This window comes from Polyodon spathula, chromosome 10 (assembly GCF_017654505.1).
Source record: "Polyodon spathula isolate WHYD16114869_AA chromosome 10, ASM1765450v1, whole genome shotgun sequence".
In the NCBI taxonomy this organism is placed as follows: Eukaryota; Metazoa; Chordata; class Actinopteri; order Acipenseriformes; family Polyodontidae; genus Polyodon; species Polyodon spathula.
The window spans coordinates 47,702,842-47,730,491 of NC_054543.1; the positions used below are offsets into that span (position 1 = coordinate 47,702,842).

At 43.7% G+C, this 27,650-nt stretch overlaps 1 protein-coding gene across 4 annotated transcripts in view; it reads right to left on the reverse strand.

Moving 5' to 3' along the window:
- Positions 1–12,479: 12,479 nt before the first annotated feature.
- Positions 12,480–27,650, reverse strand: part of LOC121322475 (pleckstrin homology domain-containing family M member 3-like) — a 43,049-nt gene continuing 27,878 nt past the window's right edge. The window contains exons 6-8 of one of the 4 annotated variants that reach the window (XM_041262524.1): positions 26,380–26,443; positions 19,326–19,483; positions 12,480–13,892 (exon numbers count right to left, since the gene is read on the reverse strand). In XM_041262524.1, coding sequence (XP_041118458.1) covers positions 13,715–13,892; positions 19,326–19,483; positions 26,380–26,443 — 400 coding nt within the window. In that variant the 3' untranslated portion in view covers positions 12,480–13,714. Of the gene's footprint in view, positions 13,893–19,325; positions 19,484–26,378; positions 26,444–27,650 lie in introns of those variants that run through there. The other 3 variants (XM_041262525.1, XM_041262529.1, XM_041262527.1) reach the window with 3 other exon arrangements.

Below are 27,650 nucleotides of genomic sequence, written 5' to 3' on the forward strand. Positions count from 1 at the left end.
TGACTTGCTCAGGGTCACACAAATGAGTCAATGGCTGAGCTGGGATTTAGAAAGAGGTACCAAACCTTTAAAAACCTTAAACACAAAACAACCAATGAAAAAGGTCAATAAGGGTAATAAAAGCAAGACAAATTTAAGTAACAGATTATTCCACATGCCCTAGATTCAGTCCCTAGATTTCCGAGTGAGTCACTGCAGCAGCATGTGTTACCCGTGTCTTCAGTTGCTGTTCCAGGCTGTGGGTACAAAGGCAGCTCAAGGGCAGTCAGGTACTCCACTTGCACTGCATGGTTAACCCTGAGTTTAGAGAGGCTGGACCGCAGTTACAAGCACAATTCCAGCCAATAATAGGCTGCATTCCATTGCAGAGGCTGTTCCCTCGTGTCACAGGGCAGGGATCAGAGCCAATTGATTCTTGTCTTGTTCTTGCCAATTAGTATTTTTTTCTCTACTTCCTGGAGATTCTTGTAATACTAAGTCGCTCCCCCATCCCAGACCAAACAGAATCCCAACATTGCATAATCCCAACATTGTGCAATCCCATTTTAAGTGTGCTCACATTTTCTGATGTTTTGTTTAAAGGTCATGTTGGTTTTGCCTGTTTCTTTAAATACTGATATAGTGCAATTTGTTAACATTATTATTATTATTATTATTATTATTATTATTATTATTATTATTATTATTATTATTAATAATACCCCCCCCCCCCCCCCCCCCCCCCCCCCCCCCCCCCCCCCCCCCCCCCCCCACCCCCCCCCCCCCCCCCCCCCCCCCCCCCCCCCCCCACCCCCCCCCCCCCCCCCCCCCCCCCTCCCCCCCCCCCCACCCCCCCCCCCCCCCACCCCCCCCCCCCCCCCCCCCCCCCCCCCCCCTCCCCCCCCCCCCCCCCCCCCCCATTAATATTAATAATGATTGCTAGAGGAACCTTCCCACAGCTCATTGAGCCCCCCCCCCCCCCCCCCCCCCCCCCCCCCCCCCCATGTTTCCTTACATTGTGATGATGTGAAGCAACAGCACATTTGAATCTCTTGTGCTGTTTATTACATTTCTCTGTCGCTTTTTAGAGGCAGATCTGCATTAAAGAAGCAAAGCAAGAGCTCTGCAGCACAAGGAAGAGGGCCAGTGACCCTGCTGCTAGCGCAAAGGAGCGGTCAGGAAGGGGGCCAGTGACCCTGCTGCTAGCGCAAAGGAGCGGTCAGGAAGAGGGCCAGTGACCCTGCTGCTAGCGCAAAGGAGCGGTCAGGAAGGGGGCCAGTGACCCTGCTGCTAGCGCAAAGGAGCGGTCAGGAAGGGGGCCAGTGACCCTGCTGCTAGCGCAAAGGAGCGGTCAGGAAGGGGGCCAGTGACACTGCTGCTAGCGCAAAGGAGCGGTCAGGAAGGGGGCCAGTGACCCTGCTGCTAGCGCAAAGGAGCGGTCAGGAAGGGGGCCAGTGACACTGCTGCTAGCGCAAAGGAGCGGTCAGGAAGGGGGCCAGTGACACTGCTGCTAGCGCAAAGGAGCGGTCAGGAAGGGGGCCAGTGACACTGCTGCTAGCGCAAAGGAGCGGTCGGGAAGGGGGCCAGTGACACTGCTGCTAGCGCAAAGGAGCGGTCAGGAAGGGGGCCAGTGACACTGCTGCTAGCGCAAAGGAGCGGTCAGGAAGGGGGCCAGTGACACTGCTGCTAGCGCAAAGGAGCGGTCAGGAAGGGGGCCAGTGACACTGCTGCTAGCGCAAAGGAGCGGTCAGGAAGGGGGCCAGTGACACTGCTGCTAGCGCAAAGGAGCGGTCAGGAAGGGGGCCAGTGACCCTGCTGCTAGCGCAAAGGAGCGGTCAGGAAGGGGGCCAGTGACCCTGCTGCTAGCGCAAAGGAGCGGTCAGGAAGGGGGCCAGTGACCCTGCTGCTAGCGCAAAGGAGCGGTCAGGAAGGGGGCCAGTGACCCTGCTGCTAGCGCAAAGGAGCGGTCAGGAAGGGGGCCAGTGACACTGCTGCTAGCGCAAAGGAGCGGTCAGGAAGGGGGCCAGTGACACTGCTGCTAGCGCAAAGGAGCGGTCAGGAAGGGGGCCAGTGACACTGCTGCTAGCGCAAAGGAGCGGTCAGGAAGGGGGCCAGTGACACTGCTGCTAGCGCAAAGGAGCGGTCAGGAAGGGGGCCAGTGACACTGCTGCTAGCGCAAAGGAGCGGTCAGGAAGGGGGCCAGTGACACTGCTGCTAGCGCAAAGGAGCGGTCAGGAAGGGGGCCAGTGACACTGCTGCTAGCGCAAAGGAGCGGTCAGGAAGGGGGCCAGTGACACTGCTGCTAGCGCAAAGGAGCGGTCAGGAAGGGGGCCAGTGACACTGCTGCTAGCGCAAAGGAGCGGTCGGGAAGGGGACAGTGACACTGCTGCTAGGTCAAAGGAGCGGTCAGGAAGGGGGCCGGTGACACTGCTGCTAGCGCAAAGGAGCGGTCAGGAAGGGGGCCAGTGACACTGCTGCTAATGCAAAGGAGCGGTCGGGAAGGGGACAGTGACACTGCTGCTAGCGCAAAGGAGCGGTCAGGAAGAGGGCCAGTGACACTGCTGCTAGCGCAAAGGAGCGGTCGGGAAGGGGACAGTGACACTGCTGCTAGCACAAAGGAGCAGTCGGGGAACTTCTTTCACAGTAATTGGACAGATGTCGAGTGTGATGTATATCGTTACATTGGCCTGTTCTACAGCTCTTATATAGTGTATAATCCAGTAGGAAGCCACTCAATATTCCAGTTTACCAGCAGTCAAGCAGTTGCTGGCATTTCATGCCAGGTATACCTTTAAAAAAGCTGAATACACTACTGTGCAGGTGTGGTAAATGCATGATATAAACCCAGTAACCTGCAGATTAACAGCAGTGAACATTTCATGGTGCCCTTTTACAAGGGGTAAGCAGGCAGCAGTACAATAACTTCTCCATTCTCTCCTTGTTTTGGACAGAGCCTGCATGTTCATACAGGTGCCTGTATAAAGGCTTTTCTTCTCTGCTCCATTCATGTATCTGTGGTGCTTGAAAGAACAAGCTAACCGCATAGACAAAAGCTAGTGATGTCATGCACTAGCTTTAGCGAGCAGGGCTGTTTAGCACAGCACTGAAGCAAGTCTTAGACCTTTTCTTAACAAGGCTCTCTCTCTCTCCTCCCGGTGCAGAGCAGAGGAAACCGCCAGCTGCTGCACAATATCAAATGAATTTCAATAGAAACGAGCGAGTCTCCTTGTGGCACGCTCTCGCTCTTCCAAATGTTTAGAGTTTCAACTGGACGTCCAGGGTGGAGACCTCTGCTGCATAAACAAACATTTCCTCTGCTGCAAAAAAACCCAGAGAATGTCCCAAGCAACGGAGCTACTGTAACCAGCTGATACAATACCTTTCTTAAACCCGTTAGGGACACAATGACCCCTCTCTATCAGACTTTGTACAGTTTTATGAAGCTGGAACGGAATGCGTGTCTTGTTCAAGGGTTTGGAACCCCTTTTGATTTTGGTGGTGACAGCTCTGTATGAAAGGTCAGTCTGAACTCATCCATAACTGTCAAACAGTCAGCAGGGCTACATTTAGAAATACCAAAAGAAACTTGAATTAATTCAATGATAAACATTTCGACCATAAAAAGCCCATCAACCCAGCTATAATGATCCAGCTAGGAAATTATTTATTTGCTCAGGTGTGTGCATTTGAGGACAGCCGTATTAAACTCCTGCACTATTCTTTAAAATAGATCCCACTGTGATGATGTTCCAATTGAAAAAGTCCCCACAGCAAAGCATTGCAAGCAGCCTTCTGTTTACTATTGTCAGGGCTAACACACTATAGCACAGTCGCATACACTACAAGAGCAGACTTCACAGCCTTCATACAGGGTTCAGCTCTGCTGTGTGCTTGCGTGTTGCAGTACGATACAGGATTCAGCTCTGCTGTGTTCTTGCGTGTTGCAGTATGATACAGGGTTCAGCTCTGCTGTGTGCTTGCGTGTTGCAGTATGATACAGGGTTCAGCTCTGCTGTGTTCTTGCGTGTTGCAGTATGATACAGGGTTCAGCTCTGCTGTGTTCTTGCGTGTTGCAGTGTGATACAGGGTTCAGCTCTGCTGTGTTCTTGCGTGTTGCAGTGTGATACAGGGTTCAGCTCTGCTGTGTTCTTGCATGTTGCAGTATGATACAGGGTTCAGCTCTGCTGTGTTCTTGCATGTTGCAGTATGATACAGGGTTCAGCTCTGCTGTGTTCTTGCATGTTGCAGTATGATACAGGGTTCAGCTCTGCTGTGTTCTTGCATGTTGCAGTATGATACAGGGTTCAGCTCTGCTGTGTGCCTGCATGTTGCAGTATGATACAGGGTTCAGCTCTGCTGTGTTCTTGCATGTTGCAGTATGATACAGGGTTCAGCTCTGCTGTGTGCCTGCATGTTGCAGTATGATACAGGGTTCAGCTCTGCTGTGTTCTTGCATGTTGCAGTATCATACAGGGTTCAGCTTTGCTGTGTGCTTGTGTGTTGCAGTATGATACAGGGTTCAGCTCTGCTGTGTGCCTGCGTGTTGCAGTATGATACAGGGTTCAGCTCTGCTGTGTGCCTGCATGTTGCAGTATGATACAGGGTTCAGCTCTGCTGTGTTCTTGTGTGTTGCAGTATGATACAGGGTTCAGCTCTGCTGTGTTCTTGCGTGTTGCAGTATGATACAGGGTTCAGCTCTGCTGTGTTCTTGCATGTTGCAGTATGATACAGGGTTCAGCTCTGCTGTGTTCTTGCATGTTGCAGTATGATACAGGGTTCAGCTCTGCTGTGTGCCTGCATGTTGCAGTATGATACAGGGTTCAGCTCTGCTGTGTTCTTGCATGTTGCAGTATGATACAGGGTTCAGCTTTGCTGTGTGCTTGTGTGTTGCAGTATGATACAGGGTTCAGCTCTGCTGTGTGCCTGCGTGTTGCAGTATGATACAGGGTTCAGCTCTGCTGTGTGCTTGCGTGTTGCAGTATGATACAGGGTTCAGCTCTGCTGTGTTCTTGCGTGTTGCAGTATGATACAGGGTTCAGCTCTGCTGTGTTCTTGCGTGTTGCAGTATGATACAGGGTTCAGCTCTGCTGTGTTCTTGCGTGTTGCAGTATGATACAGGGTTCAGCTCTGCTGTGTGCTTGCGTGTTGCAGTATGATACAGGGTTCAGCTCTGCTGTGTGCTTGTGTGTTGCAGTATGATACAGGGTTCAGCTCTGCTGTGTTCTTGCATGTTGCAGTATGATACAGGGTTCAGCTCTGCTGTGTGCCTGCACGTTGCAGTATGATACAGGGTTCAGCTCTGCTGTGTGCTTGTGTGTTGCAGTATGATACAGGGTTCAGCTCTGCTGTATGCCTGCATGTTGCAGTATGATACAGGGTTCAGCTCTGCTGTGTGCCTATGTGCACCCCGCTGTTCCACACAAGCTCATATCTTTATAACCTGAGAATGGGCTGAGGAGCTTACACAAATAGGATGTTGTCAGGGTCCATTGTTCTTGCCCTGTAGAGATCCTGCAGTCGTAAGGCCATCTAAACATTGTCTTTACATTGTAAAGCTCATCCTTCCAGGGTCCTGTCATCCTCATCTCCTGAAAGGCTGGCCAGGCAGGCATGAGTTAAACTGGCCCGGGGAAGGTGCACCTCAGACTGGTGCTTGCTCAGGGGACAGGGAGAGGAATGAGGTACCTCTCATGATGTATTTCCTGCTGCACCTTTAAGATTCCCCTGCATTATGACATGCATTATGAAGGCGGCCTTCAATCAGATGTCTAATGAGACATGGCTTTTAACATACCCCTGGAAAGTGGGGATCCAAGTGCCTCCCTGCTCACAGTCTCACCCTGCCACTTTATTAAACCAGGATTATTACCAAAGCTGTTTTAAAACATTGTCTTGCCTTCACCGAGTTTATAATCCTGATTTTTCCTGCCACAGCAGGATGGCTGAGATTTATCTTTTTTTTTATTCTGTGAAAGGTACCAAACAAGTAACACATCTTAATGTTGGGACTGAGAAGTGGCTCTGTCACTTGTTACTGGTTTAACAAACAGCTTTATTTTCCTTTCATAAAGAAGGTGCAAATAGTATTCAGGTGGAAAAACCTTGACCTTTCCCCAGAAATCATTTAAGAATCTTTACGAATCAATGGTTGATTAATTGATTGAACCAACCTGAAGGGAGAGATAGGCATCTTCTATCACAGGCTGTCAGATGGGTTCATCTTCACCCTCTTTTAAACGGTCTGGCCATGTGTGACAGGCTGGCGAGTAGATTGAGGCTCAGAAACAGAGTAAAGGCAAAAATCAAGTTCTTTCATTAAATAAAATAATCAAATAAATAGGCACAAGGGCCAACAAAAAGAGGTTCTACCAGAAATAATCAAAATGAACTTACAAAACAGTCAGGTTCCAGGTCTTTAAAGATATTCCTTTCTTTTAAAAACACAAAACTCTCCAACACAAAAGCAAACTCCAAACGAAAGAACACACCCTAAACATAAAACACACACTCACTATTCACTCTACCAGGCAGGGCCTCTCCCCTGGCTTTTATCCCCTCTGGCTGGAGCCCAATTAATCAATAATTATTCAATTAGAGCTCCAGCCACATTCTCACATGTTTTTCTGGCAGGGAGAAATTTAACCCCCTCCCTGCCAGTTCCAAGCATGTTCATATAGACGGGGGGTTCCCCGTCACACCATGTCAAACACAAGAATTAGCACATACATGTGTTTGCACAGCACTGGGTGAAGTGCCCTCTTTGTGCGTGTGTAAGTTGAAACGAGCCCCAGAGACTAGCTCTCTAATTACAGCTAAGACCCAGTTTCTTTTTGTGTAGCAAGCAGACAGTGACCTTACGTTACGTTACGTTCTGAGAGGAAAGTGTCCCAGTTTGGAATGCGACCTATCCAGTTTTTTTTTTTTTTTTTTTTTTTTTTTTTTCCAACCCATCTTTTGTTTTCTTTTCTGATGGCATTTGTCTCCTGTGTTGTGAGGGGCCCTAAAAAGCTTTGACTGCACTGTGGACGAATGGAGAAACAGAGACCGTTCCGCTCGCCGTTCTGCTCACTACAATAAAGCTATTGTTTTTTCTGACAATGCACTAATTGGCGATGACAATTAGTCACGTAGGACACTCACTCAATTTGCCAGGCTCTCAATAAAAATCAGGGGCAAATGAGTTAGTTGACACAGTGCACACACACACAACAACAACAAACTGGTCACTTTTTTTTTTTTGTTTAATTGGGAATTAAGAAGGGGGACGGACAGCATTGCCAAGTGGCTCAGTGCCTGCAGTTTGAATTGATGCCTTGTGCAGCAGGTCTGCAGCAGGTTTCATTGGACAAAATGAAGAACAAAACAAAGAACAGGGTGGAAAAAATGCTGTTTGTTTTCATATCTGCGTCTTACGTTGAATCTGTGGTGCCACGCGTCAAACTGTGTTACAGTACAGCACCGCTGTGAAAGCCCGGATCATCTCAAAGTCGGAACCTTTCTTGAAGACAATTACTTTTAAGGGGGATGTTATCATTTTATTACCATTGAGAAAAGAAGAATTCCACAATCAACTACAAAAATCACTTTGGAATCTCAATTCACCTTGAAAAATACAGCAGATAAGCATGGACAGCTAATCCTAGAACAAATACCTTTGCACCAAAGATGACCAGCGAGTCACACGTCCTGACAAACCCCCCCCCCCCAATGTACCAAGTAAATATTTACATTGGGGATATGCACAGAATTAGCAAGCCAACGCCTGCAGAGACAGGTTTATTAGTCACAGAAGGGGCCGGTGCACCATTATCGCTTGCGATTAACACTACACATCATGGTGATTGACAACACAATTGAATCACGTTGCCTGTAAGAGTGCGTGTCATGTTTGACTGCTGCCAGTGTAAGTAGGAGTGCCACACAGGTACCCTCCCAGCTCAGTCATTGTAAATATATGGTAATATACTTACATGCAAATAGGTATATAGACATAGATAAACAGACAGAGAGAGACAAACACACAGACAAACAGATAACTAGACAGACAGATTAGAGGTGACAGACAGACAGACAGACAGATAGACAGATAGATAGATAGATAAACAACAGATATATTAGCAAGGACAGATAGGACAGACTGATTGAGGTAAATCAGACATATTTAGTGTTAAACATGATTTTTTTTTATTTGTATCATTGGTATTGAAAGGCATTTAAACACAGTCCTGTTACTTGCATAAGAGAGCAGCTGCTACACATTGTCAACCAATAATAAAACACAAAGCCACGTATTCACATAGACATGAGGAAAGCATTGCTAGAATAGCTGCCAGAAATAAAACTAAATAAATATTAAATATTAAAATGAATACAGTGGTCTGGCTATATTTACATGCCTTCACAAGATCACAACATTAATTCATCATTTAGAAATTGTGGTACTCATTAGTTTAGCTGAAACCACAGCGTAGAAGTTAAGTTTCTCTTTGAAATGTTAAACCTGCACTACACTAATCCTGATTCTAGCTACCACTCGATAACATCCCTGAAAAGTGTCAGCTATGGAACCACCACTACTATTCGCTACCTTCGAACAATAAACCTGGGAAACAGGTGCTTGGCTATATTCCTTATTCTAAATGTAAACTTGTTTCACTTCACGACAGAATCCTGTACTGTTGCATTAGCGAGGAGCGATGGTCTATGCCTGGTTTTGCAGCGCTGTTCATTCAAACCCAGGGTCTAAGGACATATCTTTGTCTAAAGCTGAGGGAACACAATGCCACGTTTTCAGGAGCGGTTCCAGGAGACCAGAAAACCAAGTCTGTGTCAAATCCCAAGTCTCCCCTGGTGTGCCATGTGCCATGCAGTGGCCTGAAACCTAGCCTCCTGAAATCAAGTTCCAAGCCACAAAGTGGCTTTGTGTTCCCTCAGCTTTATAAACTCCTTGACTGAGAAACTCACGTCGACTAAGTGGTGGCCTGTCAGTACATACTCATGTTTATTCAATGTCTAACTAGCTAACAAGCTAGTTAACTTACTAACTTCACAGCCCTCTTGCAGAGCCCTCCATGTGACCCTGTAGAAACAGTGTCAAAAAGTTGATCAGTAATACCTCCCAACCAACCCCTGCAACATTCTGTCGTTTTTGACAGGAGACTGGCTCTCTCCATCCAGATGAATTGAGAGGAATGTTTGTACCTCTTTGTGGAACAGAAGGAAAGATCGTTCTCCGGGTTTTCTGCTGTAGGCAGTCATACACCAGCTGAACTGAACCCTCTTGTCCCTAGTCAGTAAAACAGGTACTTCACATCAAAAAGGCAAAGGTAGAAAGGCAAAGTATTGCTAAATAGTAAGAACACACACAGCTAAAATAAGAAAATCAAAGCTTCTGTAGAAACGTAACTCCCCCTCCCCTCCGAATTATTTAGAGATTATTTATCCACAACAAACGTGTCGCCTCTTAGTGCACATAATCTTTTTAAGCAATGGAAGCAGTTTTCATACCTGTGATTTACAGTAAGGAATCTCATTACTGTATTAAAGCTTGCTTTATGACACTTATTGAAACCTAAGCGAATGACAGACGCACCCAACGACTCCCTTCCCCTTTCTTGCTGTACAATAGTCTCTTGTTTACTCCACGTGCAATTTGCACCGTTTTTACGAAACAAAAACAGTAATGTTACAAAACCAGGGCCAAACCACTCAGAATGTTAATTTAGGGATCAGTAAAATCAGCCCAGGTCTAGCAATCTGTTAATATAACACATCAGTTGCTGCACAAAACGATGGTGCTAATTTACCATTCAAGTGAAGAAGCAGCTGCTAGGGTTGTGACAACAGCTGCTCTCTACAGAGCCTAAGAACAGCAGCAATCAGCTGCTTGGGTTTGTGATGCCTGCTGCTCTCTACACAGCCTAAGAACAGCAGCAATCAGCTGCTTGGGTTTGTGATGCCTGCTGCTCTCTACACAGCCTAAGAACAGCAGCAATCAGCTGCTTGGGTTTGTGATGCCTGCTGCTCTCTACACAGCCTAAGAACAGCAGCAATCAGCTGCTTGGGTTTGTGACGATCGCTGCTTTTCTTAGACTGCGGAGAACAGCAACCCTCACAAACCCACGCAGCTGATTCTTCACTTGTTTCACCTGGAATGGTAAATTAGCCCAGTCAACACCAACGACCCTCCCCTGTGGAGAGTGCGATCTGAATAATGGGTTTGTGCAGCTCTAAAACACAAGTGTCTAATAATGGTGCGTATGCATTTATAGATGCATTATTAATGGTTTACAACAGATCCTTACCCTCTGTGGCTTTCACAATAACAGTGGATACAGTACCCTGGTGCAGTGAGCTTTGATTAATAGTAGCCTTCAGTGGCAACAGAACAGTAACATGAAGGATCAGAAACAGGCAAAACAATACATGTTTCCAGTTATGGAAGTAAGACTCCCTACTGCAAAGCAGTTTCACCCATTGCAGGTTTTATTACAAGCTTGATTAACCACAGTGTATAGGTAACAAGTTCAGGTGTGTCTTATTAAACTCATAGTAAAAACAAGAATGGATCACACTGCTATACAATGCGTCTTATTTCTATCCCTGGCTTCTCATCACATAATGGCAAAGTCAATTTAAAATAATAGCCTGTCCTGTTGGTCAAACATGGAAGTAAAGGAACAGAAAAAACTAAACAAGGGAAAAAAAAGCAGATCAGGATTGCTGGAAAGGCACCTGTACGAATCAGACTCCTGGGTTAGTGAACACAAGCAAGGACAATCTGGTTGCATAGGGAAAACACTTGTTGTCAAAATTAACAAAAAAAGCCACACTTTAAATATACTGCAAATGTAACGCCATTCATTATTGCCTCAGTTTTCAAGTAATTCAAAAAATCTTATTATAATACAGCACATCTGTTCTGCAGAGGACTGCCCATTGACCAGGCTGTTTTATATCGAGTTTTGCTTGGCACAAAGTTAACAGCTATGCATGGCTCCTGCCTTTCAGGCTCCAGTGAGGAGGTGAAAGTGCTACAGCACACTGCTGTTCATGTCTTACACATACAGGATATCCACCTGGAGGAGGAGATTTACCGCTGTCGAGTGGCAGTGTAATCTTGCTGGTCACCCAACCCCTGTTTGCTCTTATGTCATTTTTACAAATACTGCACCAATTTCCATCCCACACACACTAGCTCTCCTACCCTAATGTACCTCTGCATACTTGAGATCCAGTCAAAGAACAAACAACACCAGAGTTTCAAGCTCCGTCACGAAGCCGTCTTGAAATCGAGTTGCTGTGCAGAGCAGACATGAAGCAGAGCAGTTAGAGACTTCACAGCCACTTTGCAAAGGGATACAAAGTGAACAGGAATATTACTGGTGGTGCAATGCATTACCAACCAAGGCTTGAAATCTGGTTCCAGGAGACCGGGAGGCCTAATTTGAGGCAACTTTGCTGTTTGAAACCCTGTGCCCCCTGGTGTGCCGCAGAGTGGCCTGAAACCTCATCTCCTGAAACAAGTTCCAAACCACCAAGTGGCTTCATGTTCCCTCAGCTTTAGACTCAGAGCAGACGATGAGGTACACCATTCCAGGATTCTTAGGCTGTGGTTTGGTACAGTGTAATTTCAGGATTCTGTGGCTGTGGTTTGGTACAGTGTAATTTCAGGATTCTGTGGCTGTGGTAAGGTACAGTGTAATTTCAGGATTCTGTGGCTGTGGTTTGGTACAGTGTAATTTCAGGATTCTGTGGCTGTGGTTTGGTACAGTGTAATTTCAGGATTCTGTGGCTGTGGTTAGGTACAGTGTAATTTCAGGATTCTGTGGCTGTGGTTAGGTACAGTGTAATTTCAGGATTCTGTGGCTGTGGTTAGGTACAGTGTAATTTCAGGATTCTGTGGCTGTGGTTTGGTACAGTGTAATTTCAGGATTCTGTGGCTGTGGTTAGGTACAGTGTAATTTCAGGATTCTGTGGCTGTGGTTAGGTACAGGGTAATTTCATGATTCTGTGGCTGTGGTTAGGTACAGTGTAATTTCAGGATTCTGTGGCTGTGGTTTGGTACAGTGTAATTTCATGATTCTGTGGCTGTGGTTAGGTACAGTGTAATTTCAGGATTCTGTGGCTGTGGTTATACAGTGTAATTTCAGGATTCTGTGGCTGTGGTTTGGTACAGTGTAATTTCATGATTCTGTGGCTGTGGTTAGGTACAGTGTAATTTCATGATTCTGTGGCTGTGGTTAGGTACAGTGTAATTTCAGGATTCTGTGGCTGTGGTTTGGTACAGTGTAATTTCATGATTCTGTGGCTGTGGTTAGGTACAGTGTAATTTCAGGATTCTGTGGCTGTGGTTAGGTACAGTGTAATTTCAGGATTCTGTGGCTGTGGTTAGGTACAGTGTAATTTCAGGATTCTGAGGCTGTGGTTTGGTACAGTGTAATTTCAGGATTCTGTGGCTGTGGTTAGGTACAGTGTAATTTCAGGATTCTGTGGCTGTGGTTTGGTACAGTGTAATTTCAGGATTCTGTGGCTGTGGTTAGGTACAGTGTAATTTCAGGATTCTGTGGCTGTGGTTAGGTACAGGGTAATTTCATGATTCTGTGGCTGTGGTTAGGTACAGTGTAATTTCAGGATTCTGTGGCTGTGGTTAGGTACAGTGTAATTTCAGGATTCTGTGGCTGTGGTTAGGTACAGGGTAATTTCATGATTGTGGCTGTGGTTAGGTACAGTGTAATTTCAGGATTCTGTGGCTGTGGTTAGGTACAGTGTAATTTCAGGATTCTGTGGCTGTGGTTAGGTACAGGGTAATTTCATGATTCTGTGGCTGTGGTTAGGTACAGTGTAATTTCAGGATTCTGTGGCTGTGGTTAGGTACAGTGTAATTTCAGGATTCTGTGGCTGTGGTTAGGTACAGTGTAATTTCAGGATTCTGTGGCTGTGGTTAGGTACAGGGTAATTTCATGATTGTGGCTGTGGTTAGGTACAGTGTAATTTCAGGATTCTGTGTCTGTGGTTAAGTACAGTGTAATTTCAGGATTCTGTGGCTGTGGTTAGGTACAGGGTAATTTCAGGATTCTGTGGCTGTGGTTAGGTACAGGGTACACTTTGAGTCAAGTACTTTTTCTGTTTGGTATTGGGTACAGGCCACGCTGGCCCCAAAGGGGAGGAAGGGCAATGCATCTCTCTCCATGCGGAGGCTGCTACTAGGGACCAGGCTAACAGAGAGGACATGTTTATTAACAAGGCTGGCAGGGCTTCAGCACTGGCTATTGGTTGTTATAGAAGTAAACCATCAGTGATATGACAAACTGGTGAATTTGAGCAGGTTCTGACTCGCTCTTCCCAGAGGTCTACAAAGGGAATATCCAGCATGGTAGTCATGTTACACATGCTGACAGTTATTCTCCTGCATTGTATCTTTTCAGTGAAGGTTCACTTGGCGTCACACTTGCAGTACTCCTCTAATTAAATTCTGCTGATTTGTCACAGTGGAAACTATAAAGCACTTAAATGATAGAAGAATGTATCCTGCTAACCTAAAACACCGTCCAGTCATTTCTGTGAATTTTGAACTTTGAATTTTTTAGATTCATGTTTGTTCGGGAATGTACAGCTACATTTCAAACATGATATTCCCTAACATTCCCACTTCCCTTGTAGAACTGGGGGCTCAGAGGCGGGTCCTTCCCTTGCTGGCTGGTTGCGGGGGCCCGTCTCACGCAGGGCCCTCTCTTCAGGTGCTCTGGAAAGGCATCTCGAAGTTGTTCCAGGAGTCCTCTGCGCTCTCGTCCAAGTTCAGCTTCCTCCAGAAGGAGCGGGGTTTCTTGTGCATCTCCCTGCGCACACACCGGGGGCAGGGCTGAGCCTTCAAGCGGCACTCGGCGTGGAAGACAGCTCCACAGCCCTCACAGCTAGAGAGCACAAGGACAAGACAAGAGCGGGCAAGGGTGAGCAGCACTGACCGGGGCAAGCAGCAGGTAACAATAACTCCCTTTTCATTTCAGGATGTTCCAATTCATTATCATCAAGTGTGTCAGTAACATGCACAGGCAGACTGACACCACCCATATATCCACAGAATCTGATACTCTCAATAACTTCTGCTAAATAACGTTAATACCGAGTTGAAAGACAACTGGATAAACGGTCCTCCAGATAACTGGAACATTTTTTTAAACAAGACATTCAGAAGTACGGACGACCCCGAGCAGGGAATAACAATGCATCTGTACAAGGTAATAAAACATGTAACTAAGTCATTGGAAGAAACCTCATACTGTGTGCCTCTCTCTCTCTCTCTCTCTCTCTCTCTATATATATATATCTATATATATATATATATATATATATATATATATATACACACTATATATACACACACACACACACACACACACAGTGGTTTGCAGAAGTATTCACCCCCCTTCAAAGTTTTCACATTTTGTTGGCACCTGAGCGTACTCCACGACGCTTTCAAATTAGACTTTACATGTGGAATCTACACAAACTACTCCACGTTGATAAAGGTAAAAAATGCATATAGAATATAAATAAGTAAGATTTACCGAGAAAAACAGAATAATCACAGTTGCATACGTATTCAACCCCTAAATCAGCTCAAGTGCAAATTACTTGTTTTAAAAGGTCACAAAATTAGTGAAATGGTTTTAGCCTGTATGTACTCAAAGTGGTTTAACTTGTAGATAATTTCCCACAGGTATATAAAGACTTTCACGCTGCAACTCACATAGTGATCCAACAAAGCAACCATGAAGACCAAGGAGCTTTCGAAACAAGTTAGGGATAAAATGGTAGAGAGGCACAGAGCAGGAGAAGGGTACAAGAAAATTTCAAAAGGTGCCAATTATCCCTCTCAGCACTGTGAAGTCCATCATTAAGAAGTGGAAGATGCACTTCTTAATGATGGTAAAGCATAGGTAAGCAGTGTAAAGAATAACAAGGTATGGTAAAACATATTCATATTCATGGCAAACTAGGGTAAAGCAAGGTAAATGCATAGTATGACCATGTGAAAAGCAGGTGTGTGGTTCCTTCCAGCTGTGCAGATTCAATGTAGTGGTACAGCCCTCTACTCAGACTGGGCTCTAGTATAACCGTACAGCTATAATTACACATTTATCAGTATAGGTGCACAGCTGAGGGTCTATTTACATGGTCTGGGTCGAATTTGTGTTGCTGTGGCATAATAAATGAACGGCTTTCCAAGATAAAGTGGTTGGGAAAGGCAAGCTTTCAGATGAACCCACCTTTTCAGTGCATCTTTCTGTTTTTGTTTTGCTTGTATTCTAAATGCCCTAATAGCTAATGAGAGTACACTGCACATCTCCACTCTCATTAACATGTGAATGCTTGTTGTTTCTTTTGTTTGTTAAAGTGCAGAGATGGGTTCCGTGGCTCGTTAAGATGCAAGAGGGAAACCATGTGGTAGGACTGGATGGTGTTTGCTTCCAGGTCAGGACAGAGAGACAAGGTATTAACACTGCTTTGCATGATGTTAACATTATTGTGCATATTATTAACACTGTTTTGCATGGTATTAATGCTGTTTTGCATGGTATTAACACTGCTGCATGATAGTAACATTATTATGAATGGTATTAACACTGTTTTGCATGGTATTAACACTGTTTTGCATGGTATTAACACTGTTTTGCATGGTGTTAACTCTGTTTTGCATGGTGTTAACTCTGTTTTGCATGGTATTAACACTGTTGCATGACATTAACACTGTTTTGCATGATGTTAACACTGTTGCATGATATTAACATTATTATGAATGGTTTTAACACTGTTTTGCATGGTATTAACACTAGATTTTTCACCCTTTCTAATATTTACTGCATGGGATGAAACAATGCTCTGCAGTTTTTAACTATGCAAAGCAATGTAGGGTTTTTAAAAAGCTTCCCTTTTCAACCCTTTCTAAAAGCTGAACTTCTGAAGTAGGGTGTTCTGAGAAATAACCATGAGGGATCTAACTTCTGTCTCCTTTGAGACAGTGATTTTGTACAGAGATTTACCACTTACTAAAGCCCTGTTATCACAGTTGTAGAGGGGGTGGAAATTACTAATAGGGTATTAAAACAGGTAATTAAATATTTTAGAAATGTGTAATGCATAAAAGATCAGTTTTTTTAACATGCCTAAAATCTTTATCTCCGGTGCTCTGTTAGGGTGAAATGCCATACCAATCAAGGTGGAAGCAGAGCCTTTTAAATTCATATTAATCAACTGCAAGCAGACACTAACGAACATTTTATTAGACTAATACACTTTCTAAACGGCTTGCTTTCTGATTACTACACCCTAGGTGAGTTGATCATTCTTTTTCCTTGGCATCTTGCTGAGTAACAGGCTTGTTATCAGAACCCCGCAACAAACAGTGTGCCAGCAGAGTTACAGCAGAACTAACTGGAAAGCTTTATGGTGGCCAAAGGTGAGTGCTGATTTGAGGATTAAACAAACACCTACACAACAAACAGTGAGCACAGTCCAGCCCTAGCACAGCGTGAAGCCTGACTGAAACCAACCTGCAAACACTGACTGAGCAAGAGCATGCACGTTCCCAAAGATACTTGAGCGTTGGATAGATTAATCAAAAAAGTGAATACAATGCGTTGATTAGGCTCAACCTTCTTTTCAACACTGCAGGCAGTATTGGCCACTGTAGGCAAACCCCACAGCCACTTCCAAACATGGCCAAGACGCTTCTGGGAACTGTGCCCCGGCTCTAGAGCAGTTGGCACACAGGCTCTCCTCACACGTGAAGGAGGAAGATTATTTATTTCTGTAATTATGGCTTGGTGGAATATCTTAGCAGGACTTAGGGGAGCCAAAAGGAAAACAGTTCTAATTGTAAAAAAGATGGGACTGTATTTGTGTCCGGATATTACTTTTTAATAGCAGAATTGTCTTTCTTTGGGTTTGTTTGTGTATTTTGATTCTGATCCACCACAGACCAATGTTTTTGTCTGACCAGGACATCCATGCTTTTCAGTAGAGCTACCTCCCATTAGTGGAAGGCAGGAACAGCTAGCATTACTGCGGGGGCCTTTATCACATGAGCAGCATTTGCTAATGTCTTCTCCATTCGTGGGCACTCATGTTTCTAAACCTCTGCCTTTTCAACACTATTTTGCCCTGGAAAACAAAAACTAAATGATCAGCTGTTTCCGGTTCCTTTTCTTATTTCTAGAAAATGAAAATGCACCACTCTGTGCAGAATTAGCTTATTATTTCCAGAGTAATTGGTTAATTAATGGACCAATTAAGGTTTTAAACACCAGAAACAAAACAAAAACAAGCACCCCCCTCCACACACAATTGCTTCCTTGTCCCACGTCTGCACAAGTTCCGTCCCCAAATGAATGTCAAAAGTCCATCTGAGGACCCTGTAGAAAAGGCCCCCAGTCTTGCAGGCTCTGCAGAGGAGCCCCAGCTGTGCTCGCTTTGTGTGGGTTGGGCTCCCTGAAGAATGCCTGGGATTTCTTATTTCTTATTTCTTATTTTGTTTTTAAAGCCATTGAGGTTTCTTCTCCTCATGCTTGAAATGGCAGGGTCACAAAAGACCCTCCAGCAAATGCTAATTAGCTTCCTTGATGTTGTTGAATCTGGGCTTTGCGGTGTCTAACGCATGCGTGGTGACTGATTGACGTGAGAAATACAAAACGTCTGAGCACCTGAACCCAGGTCAGCGCAGGACTCAGGCATCCATTCAACCTGTCTTTCATTTTCTTTAAGCAATAACAGAAACCAATGCTCTCTGCAGAACACTGTAGAAAAAATATTAGCACAGCCAACAGAAATACCAAGTATCCCCTGCCCTGTCTAAACAGGATCCTCCCTGACAAACGCAAGAACACATACCAACAGCAAGCAGACCCAAGGAGTGTAAGCCACCTCAGCCATGCTGCTTGGGGGCACTGACACTCGGCTACGAATGAATAACCAGCCGAGTCATTCAATGAAAACGTATCATTAAGAATCCAGAATGAAGGGGTCCAGTGGGATCAGAATGCATTCCCAAGTGATGAAATTAGGTAGTCCGTTATTTTTTTCCAATCCAATCCAAGGGGATCATTTTTCATGCATTTTCCTCCCATCATTTTGGTCCCTGCAGACATCTCAGTGCCAAACGCTGATTTCTTCAAGTGGTCTGAGCGTCTGTATTGATGTGGAAGATGTGTGTAGATGAAAATATAGTTAGGCTAGAAAATGCGTACTGAGGATAATGTGAACATGCCTGGGTTAATAATGAAAAAACGAATTGTCAGTTGCCTTTGATGCATTGCTGTTGTATGCAAAGAACAGAAAACTTAAAAACACTAGCATACAATTAAAGCCATACCCAGTTTATACAAAGTGTACATTTAAAAATAACTACCCTCAAATCCACAGTTTAATACCAAACTATATCACTCCCGTAACCAACAGATTTTCTGCAGTTTGGGAGGCTGGTTGCTAGATAGATCGTGAACAGGTAATGGGTGAAATAAAATATGCAGAATTTGTGGCAAGTATTTGTTTATTAAGTGTGACAATGGTTGTGTCTTGAGACGACATCTCAAATAGCGCTTGTCATCTAATCTTGCATTAATCTGCATTCATTTAAAGTTATTTAAAAAATTTATAAAAATAAATACATGTTGTAAATTCCACAATGAAATAACAGCACCCCATGTCTAGATTGTTTTATTGAGTGTATTCATTTCTGTAAGACAGGTATGTGTTATTACAACACTGCTTACTGCGTCTGAAACCATTACCATATGAAAGCAGTGAATCACTGTTTTTAGTATGAACCAAATTCAGCAACATACAAACACACAACAGAAAATAAACAGATGAATGGGGAGCGAAGTCCAAAAAAGGACAGCATGCTGTAGATAAACAGGCCAAGCCCTGTTCTGATTTCAAAGCTATGTTCAGCCTTGTGTTCTTCATCATAGCAGTGACAGATTTCTGACTGCCATATAACATATACATTATTATCCTATTAACACGATATTATTTTCTGCAGCATATCAACAATTTGATCCATTTGAGTGTGAGACTATGCAGGCAGTTCAATGTTGAAATAATAAGTTCCTTCCTTAAAGCTGCAATAAAACAAAACCTACAGACTCTTGTGTGATGTATTCATGCCGCGAATAGCGTGATCAGTTCAGAGCTGACTCAGCAGGGATCTGACTGTAGCAACTCCTTGGACCTCCCTGGTCCTTTCAATAATACACCTAAACAAGGGATGCTCTGAAGCCAGGACTGGGCTCAGCAGGGTTATGTGAGACACAGAGACACACAGGACAGCGTTGTCTCGGACTCACCGCTTGGTAGCCGTGTCCTGGAAGGGGTAAATGACTTGTCCATTTTGGCAAATCTCACAGATGAAGCCTTTCTGGCTGCACAGGCTGCAGCTGTAGACGTGGGAGCTGGCGAACTTAATAACCTTCGAGAGGAAAGGAGACAGCTTGCCTTCAATAGCCTGGAATGAAAAGAAATACAAATGCAGTAAATACACAAAAAAAAAGTGATTCCTTAACAAGGGGTTTTAGGAAGCCACTCGTGGGCTTTTATTTTTGCTTTTAGAGACAGCTTGACCACTGCTTCTTATCTCAGGAGAGTCAAGCTTGACCCTCACGTTTCACTGGAAACTACCATGTGGTATGAACAAATTATGTGCGTGCGTGAGTGAATGATGATGTTCCCTACTAACTAACTACACAGGAGACTTCGCTGTAATAAATAATTAGTAACATGTAGCAAGTGGCAAAATGAGAAAATCAGTAGAAATAAGTATAGGACCAAACCAAAGTATGGTAATATAGTTGAAAAGATCCATTGCAGACCTCTGCAAACTTAATAAAGTTAAAAAATAAAATAAAAAGGATGTCTAACAAACACGTAAAAAAATAAATGCGTGAATGCCATACATAGCTGGTTAATTAAATCAAGTCAACTCTGGAAGGCTCTGGTTAGAACTTTTTGTGTCACTGACCAGAGCCTGCAGAAAGGGATTTTGTTCCAATCCAGACCTCCCCCCGGTCGTTCACTGATGCAATGAAAAGTGGATACACCTGGCATTAGCACTGGAGACCAATTAAAGAAGCTCCCAGCATTCTTAAACCACGAGAGAAACAGAAAACAGAAAACAAAAAAGGAAAGAAAAAGAAAGGCAGGCAAAAGAAAAGAGCCCCCACCTTCCTGGGCAGCGGCAAGCAGAGAAGCAGAGTTGTAAAAAGAGTCTCTGATTGGAATGAAGGTTTCATTAGGCACAGGGGAGACAAATGCAGCAGCAGCACGTGTGGAGCGGATTGTTCGTTTCTTTTCAGGCAGTGCTCAGCAGGGATCTCTGGGGCTCTTCCACACACCTGCACCTCTGCGTTCAGTGTGTGTGTGCGCACTGATTTTCTTTTCTTTTACTTTTAAAAAGTGTCTTTTTAAAAAAACAAAAGGGCTTAATGTTTTTAACAATGCTTGCCACCCAGAATGCCTGAAACCTAAAGGAGAACCTTTACAAAAGAAAAGGGCAACATTACTCTTTGAAAGTACTGTAGGTATGACTGAGTTTTACCCAGTTCAGTCTGAAGCTATAATTTTGTGTGCAGTTTAAAAGGAAGTTTCGCAGCTTCTCAAGGCAGTTTAGACTTGGTTACAGGCCAGCTTTCCTCTAATAGGTCATCACTTTCAGGTAAATGATTACAGGGATGCAAGACATCTCTCTACTGAGGCACAGTGCCAAAATTGTAGGATGTCATCTTTTAACAGCCCTGGTACTTACTGGGATGCGGATCCACAACCCTGCCACTTGCAGACATGTACTCCAGAACACTTCACTTAAAACATTCGTTAATAAATAATCAACAATTCCAAAAGTACACCACATGGTCCTTTCAGGGATATGCATACGAGTTTTGATTTCACTGGCTGTGTAAGTAAATAAGAAGCACAACTTGCTGTGCTAAATTATCTTGTTGGGGGAAAATTAAAAAATTAAAAGTGGTTCTGAGCCATTTTCAACTGTTTGCTGAGAAATATCTTGGACTGGCCAATAAACTAGAGAATGGTTTTGTAGACTGTGTCGATATACATGTTGGTCAATGCAGCCACTGTGTTGAGGGAAAAGCCAGCTGCATGGACACCCACTATCAAGCTCCCTTGTGAAGACCCCTTCCTCTTTCCCATGACTGTTGCTGAATAGCTGCCCTGGCACACAGCTTCACAAGTCCAGTTGATCCCAACATGTCACAGCATTACACTCAATTTACTTACGTTCTTTCTCCATTTCTTTGGCCAGTCAGCGTATAAATTATGATGGAAAACACGACACAGAAAAAAAAGTGGATCTGAAAGATTAATATGTAAGTAAAAAAATAAAACATCACATCACAAAGGTTGAAAGGTACGGACGGCTGCGGTCTGGTAATCAAAGGTCTCTCTCTCTCTCTCTCCGAGTGTTCATTTCAGCAGCATATAAATGGGAAAAAATAGAATTCCAAATGATTCCTGGCAGTTGAAAAGGAAAAGCAGCTGTGAGATGTTTAACAAAGCATATTGATAATTAACGCAAGGAGGCAGGGGCTATAAGATCGCCACATGGACAGATTTGTATTACAAACAAGCAGAGGGATCAGTCGTGCGTCCCATGATTAGAACATTACCAGTGTAGCATTACCAGTGTAACGGTAGTGTAGCCTCCTGCAGTTAACAGTTCACATACATACTGAGGTACAAACCAGTACATGAGAACAGGCTGGACATTGATAGCCTATCAGGTTCCCAGCGATGGGTCCTGTCACACAATATAAATTCCCAGTGATGTTTGTAACTGGGCGGATTCCATACACAGGGGCTGGTATGGATGTCTTTTCAATGAAGGGCTTATCACATGTTCAATGTTACATGTTACATGTTACACAAGAGTTTGGCTGTTCTGCTAATGCAGTGGCTAGTTTGGGGCGTTTTCCACCAGCATGTTTACCAAAGCCTTGCTCTTGTCTATAAGCACCACTGCTGTGCTACTGTATCAATCATCCTGGTGCAGTTGTGGACGAATGCTGGGCTGTACAGGCTGGCCCAGTAACGTTTCAGTGCTGGAGTTTACAGAAAACAGGATCCCTTCCTTCTGTGTTCTTGTGCAAGATAGATGGAAGGGGGCTACAGAGATTCAGTACAGCTATAAACATGAAATAGAAGCTCTGAGGAAAAGTTCAGATTTAAAATGATACACACACCTTTTCCAGTGAGCTTGCTTACACATTGGTAATACTTTGGGGGATGAGAGGGAGGGAGGTTGCTGACATGTGTTATTACTAGCCAGTAAACAACACGCTTTTAAACCAAAGGATAGGAAAGACTGCATATATATTTACAGATCGTACAAGAGCGCATGCATGGAGCGCATGCGTGATCTTTCACTTTTACACCCAATAATAAACCAATATCCTTCCCGACTAAGTCAATGAACCTGCCTTTAGGAATTACCGGAAGTCAGTACTGCTGGAGCCAGAAGCAAACAACAGTGAAGACACACAAGCTTGCTCGTCTGACCTTTGCACTCTCCAGGGTTGAGCAGGAAAGACTGGTTTGAGATAGCTCCTCTTATACGTTTACAACTATATTTTTCCAAGGAATTTTTGTCCTTTTCCCATGTTTTTCCCATGGCTATGTCACTCATTTACAAACATTTACCCTGGTTTGCAATGTTTATTAATATGCTTTACCATACCTCGCTATTCTTTACAATGATTACCTATGCGTTACCATACCTTACTATTCTTTACAATGCTTGCCTATGCTTTACCATGCTTTCACTTTTATTACACTTTGCTGAGCTGTTGTAAACTTGTATAAGGGCATTGTCGAGACCAGTAAGGCACTCTTGACTGTGACCATTGTAGGAACATGTTTTTGTGATCTCTAAGAAATTAGATTTTGTGACAGATGATTTTGTCTAACAAGTACCGGGAAGCATCTGATGTCCTTAAATACCCAGCCTGCATCGTGTCTAGACCAAAGGAAAGCTAGTCTAAGAGCTGCTGCAAAATACAATGGTGAGTGTTAAAATCACAGGAAGGAGAAGAATCGAGTTTATAAAGTTCAAGACAACAGTGAGTCACTGACCTGTCTGTAAATAGTCATCGTGCTACAGTAACGGAAGTTAGTCTTTGTTTTATTCTTTATTTAGAAAAAGTTAATTTAAAAAAAAAAAAAAACTGAAAAAAGTTTGTATTACTATAGCTGGACCACAAACCAGTTAAAAAGACACTTTCCATAATGAAAAGGAAACATTGTAAGGGCTGATCATGTACGTGTGAGAAAGCATTCTTCTTTTGCTGTTATTTTGTTGTAGCTGCTCAAAAGCTACTTCATAGGAGATTGGCGTCACTGGAAACACACACACACACACACACACACACACACACACACACACACACACTGACCTGGTGAAACACCTTGACAAGCAGAACGGAAAGAGACGCTCCCGTTTCTGCCTTCTGACTTTAATCTATCCCGCTATTCTTGTTAAAGAAAGGGTGGCATTGTGGAAGGAGAAGACAGTGCAGGCAGCACACACCTGTTTAGGTTTCTAATGAGAGCTACACCCATATAGAGGTCTGGCTTTTCATGTTATTCGGGGGGGGGGGGTGATCTAGGCTTGAACCTGCTAAAGGTGTGTCGCAATAAGCTGCCAGTGTGCCAAAGACTTCTCAACCGCCTGAAAAAAGGCGGTGAAAGGTCAGACTCAAAGACAAAACGACTGGGGTACTTTCTTTTGCCAACCACAGTCTTGTTTGGGAAGCTAATAATAAGCTGACGAGCACATCTTCATGTACTTCCATCAGCGACGTGTGGGTCTGCTGGAAAACAGCAAGTGAAGCACTCAGCTTCCCTGAGAACCCAACTGTTCCATGAACTCAGGACTTGGAGCACTGCTAACTCAAATGCCAGCTAGTCACTGACTGCACTACCCAGGGAGGGTGTCGTGTTACCCATTAAGTAACACACTTAAAATGGGAGACGCTAGCTACTATGATGGATTACGTTAACTATATTACAATAAAATGTAATAAAAACCACACACATAGTAGCTGTAGGACAAACCTTACTTAAACAGACTACTGTTTAAGCAAAACATAACAGCTAACAGCATAGTCTGGACTAACATCACATATTTGCTTTATCTTTCCAAAGCATCTTCCCTAATGACACCCATAATGTACTTATCTAGTCCATCAAACTGTTCCAAAAGGCCCTGGATTACACAGCTAACCAGATATTTAGTTGTGTTTTGGTCGTGGCCTCCCTCTGACAACTTTACAAAGCAGGATTCCCAATTTGCCCAGTGTGTGTTGTGTAGCCAGTGACAGGAGCGGACAGAACACAAAATAAAAGAGAATAACAAATAACGGTTCAAGGGAAAAGAATGAGAAACTGTCACGCTCTGTTTTCCTGCCTGTTGAGTTTGAATGTCTCTAATTAGTTGCCCAGGCCTGTGAAGGGCGGTGGGATGAATGCACCCTGCACCCACGCTGGCCTGTCCTCCACATACCTAATCATATAGGAAGAAGGGGGCGGAGGGACTGTGGCATGACAGCTTTCTGATATACAGGAGGTGGCAGTGGGAGCAAGCAGATAGATCACCTCTGGACAACTGCATGCAACATCTCCAGTAATAGAGAAGAAGGGGAAGAACACAAGAACATAAGAAGAAAACGTTTAACACAATGAAGTGGAACACCTAAGGGATTCTTTTCATTTCCCCTTATCTGAAGCACTTACATTAGGGTGTGCAGTTGCTTTTTGCAACACTCTTAAACGCAAGAAACACTTAAGGGGAAACATAAGGGGAAATTCAACTTAAGGTGCAACCACACTGGTTCCTTTCTAGCAGTAGGAGGGCAGGTGTCCCTGCAGGTTCTTATTCCAGCTGCACCATAAAGTACTTTATTGGACCTTATTAGAAGCTTAATTGGTCAAATTAACTAATATAGGGTATGGTTAGAACAAAGACCAGGAGGGACACAGGCCCTCCATGACCAGAGTTGTGCACCACTGCTTTATAGGACAGGTGCCTTAAGTGGGTAATAGCGATTAACACACAATCAAAACATTCGAAACTACAATAAAGTCAGTTGAACATTTCAACAAAAAGTCTGCCTATAAACGAAGATATTAGGTTTGAGTCGTGAATGCCATCTAAGATCTCGACTTTTGGGTAAGCTACAGTGGTTCTGACTGAGCTTATGAGACTGGGCAAGTGTAAAGATATAAATATAAGTATAGAGTTACCAAAAAAAAATATATATTGTATTGTTATGTCTACAGTTGAAAACAATTATTGTCCAAATATAAACCTCAAAAATAGCTAAACCGTTTTTGGAAACAAAGCAAGAGAGAAAGTGTCTGGCGCTTGGATGTGTATCCGCTGAGAACAGCAATGGGCACACTGGGGTACTGCAGACACTGATAGTCTGCTACTTACCTACAGCACACTAGAAGCTGGTTAGGCAGCTTACTCAGTCTCTGCACCAGGGCTCACCATGTGCAACTCCCAGCTCCCTGTTTTTCTGCAGGTATTTCTCGGTTCCATGCAGGGATCAGCAGGGGCAGTCCCCAGGCAAGGGTGGAGCCAAAGCTTTTAACAACGGTCTCAAAACACAACCAGTCTAGATCCATCACAATGCTTAAGTTATATTGGCTCATTATCTGTTAGTCTGCACTGCCTTTCGAAATACTGCAGTACTGTGGCCCTTTTCTTTCTTGTTAAAATTTCAAGTTTCATCAAATTCGGACAAAAAATTCAAAACGTATAATAAACCCACTCCATCCAAAAGAAAAGATATGAACAAGTGGAGGCCAGTTAGCCCCTCATGGGGCTCATTGTTGATTCCTGAACGCTGACTGCTCTTGGCAATAGGAGCAAGTCATCTTCTGTACTGACGATAGCAGCTAAAGAAAAGAATACAAGCTGTTACCTCCCTGCTGCAGACTACATGAGAGCGGGGGACTGGTGTGAAAGCACGGCGCTACAGTAAGACAGCTGTTAAACGAAGGTGGCAGGGGAGTTCTTATATTACCTTCAAATGTCAAATGCATTTATTTAACCAGGGCAGAACCCTTGAGATATGCATCTCATTTATTAAGGGGGTCCTGGCAGGAGAAGCCAGCAGGAAACAATATTATAAAATCAATGGCAAGAGAAGACAATCATTCAAACAGAACAAAAACACTTACAATAATAATAGAAACAGTAACGTGAAACAAATGCATAGAAAAATAGAACAATTCCCATGATCCGGGTCCTAGTCAGTAACCCTAACCCTAACCCGCTGTCTGATAGGAACTGCGAGTAAAGCCTCTGCAGGCAGTTATCCTTACCTGCTGCAGATCAGACAGAGAGTAGAGGTGGATGTGCTGAAGAAGGTATTCTCTAGGGAAAATCCTGGAAAAAAACCATTAAAATAGCAGTAAAATAACATTCAACACGCACATTTACAATCAGAAAAAAAAGTGAGGTTTAAAAATAATAATAATAATTATAAAATTGAGATACTGTAGCTGAAATATATTGTCAATTTTTTTTTTTACATTTAAAGTTAGCAACCATTTAGCAAATATCTGTGCTGAAAACAAATGACAGTAAGAATTAGAATCAGCGCATTACACACTGCTGATGAACCTACAGCAGCAGCTATACTGCTATATGGTGCATTACTGGAGGGATGGAAGCAAGGCTCCCATTGCACATGAGTTTGAAACTGCTGTGCAGTAGGAGTCTTATTTCCAGCCCTGTACAATGAACACTGTTAAACATGCCACATTGTGTAAATGGAAACTGAGGAGTTAAAATAAAGGCAAAATCTTAAAGCACTGGAACGAAATGCTAGCAAATCTGACCCCCAGTTTCACCCCTTTTGGTTTTACTTAACAAATGTTCAAATAGGTTACTTACAGGCCTATATTTTGCACTGTGGACTAATTGCCCCCTTCATAACAAATGTAAGACATGCACAATTTGCCAGTAGTGTAAAACCAGGCCCAGTACTGTTATAAGGAGGCTGTGTGGTCCAGTGGTTAAAAAAACAGGCTTGTAACCTGGAGGTCCCTAGTTCAAATCCTGGCTCACTCACTGACTCATTGTGTGACCATGAGCAAGACACTTAACCTCCTTACGCTCTGTCTTTTGGGTGAGACGTTGTTGTAAGTGACTCTGCAGCTGATGCATAGCTCACACACCCTAATCTCGCATCTTGAAAAGCACTTTGTGATGGTGGTCCACTAAGAAAGGTGCTACATAAAAATAAAGATTATTATTATTATTATAAATACTCCTCACAGATTGGGTGAATGACATTCCATGGTCTATGATAGGGGTGCACAACCCTGGTCCTGAAGAGCCGCAGGGTCTTCAGGTTCTCATTCTGCCCGAGTTCTCAATTACTTATTTGTACCGATTATTTTCTTAACTGGTCAACATTAACATTTTTTCCAGGTCTTTAACCATTGATGATTTAAAGACACCCAGAAAACCTGCAGGATTGTGGCTCTCCAGGACCAGGGCTGGCTGGACAGCCCTAATCTGTGACATAATAATAATAATAATAATAATAATAATAATAATAATAATAATAATAATAATAATAATAATA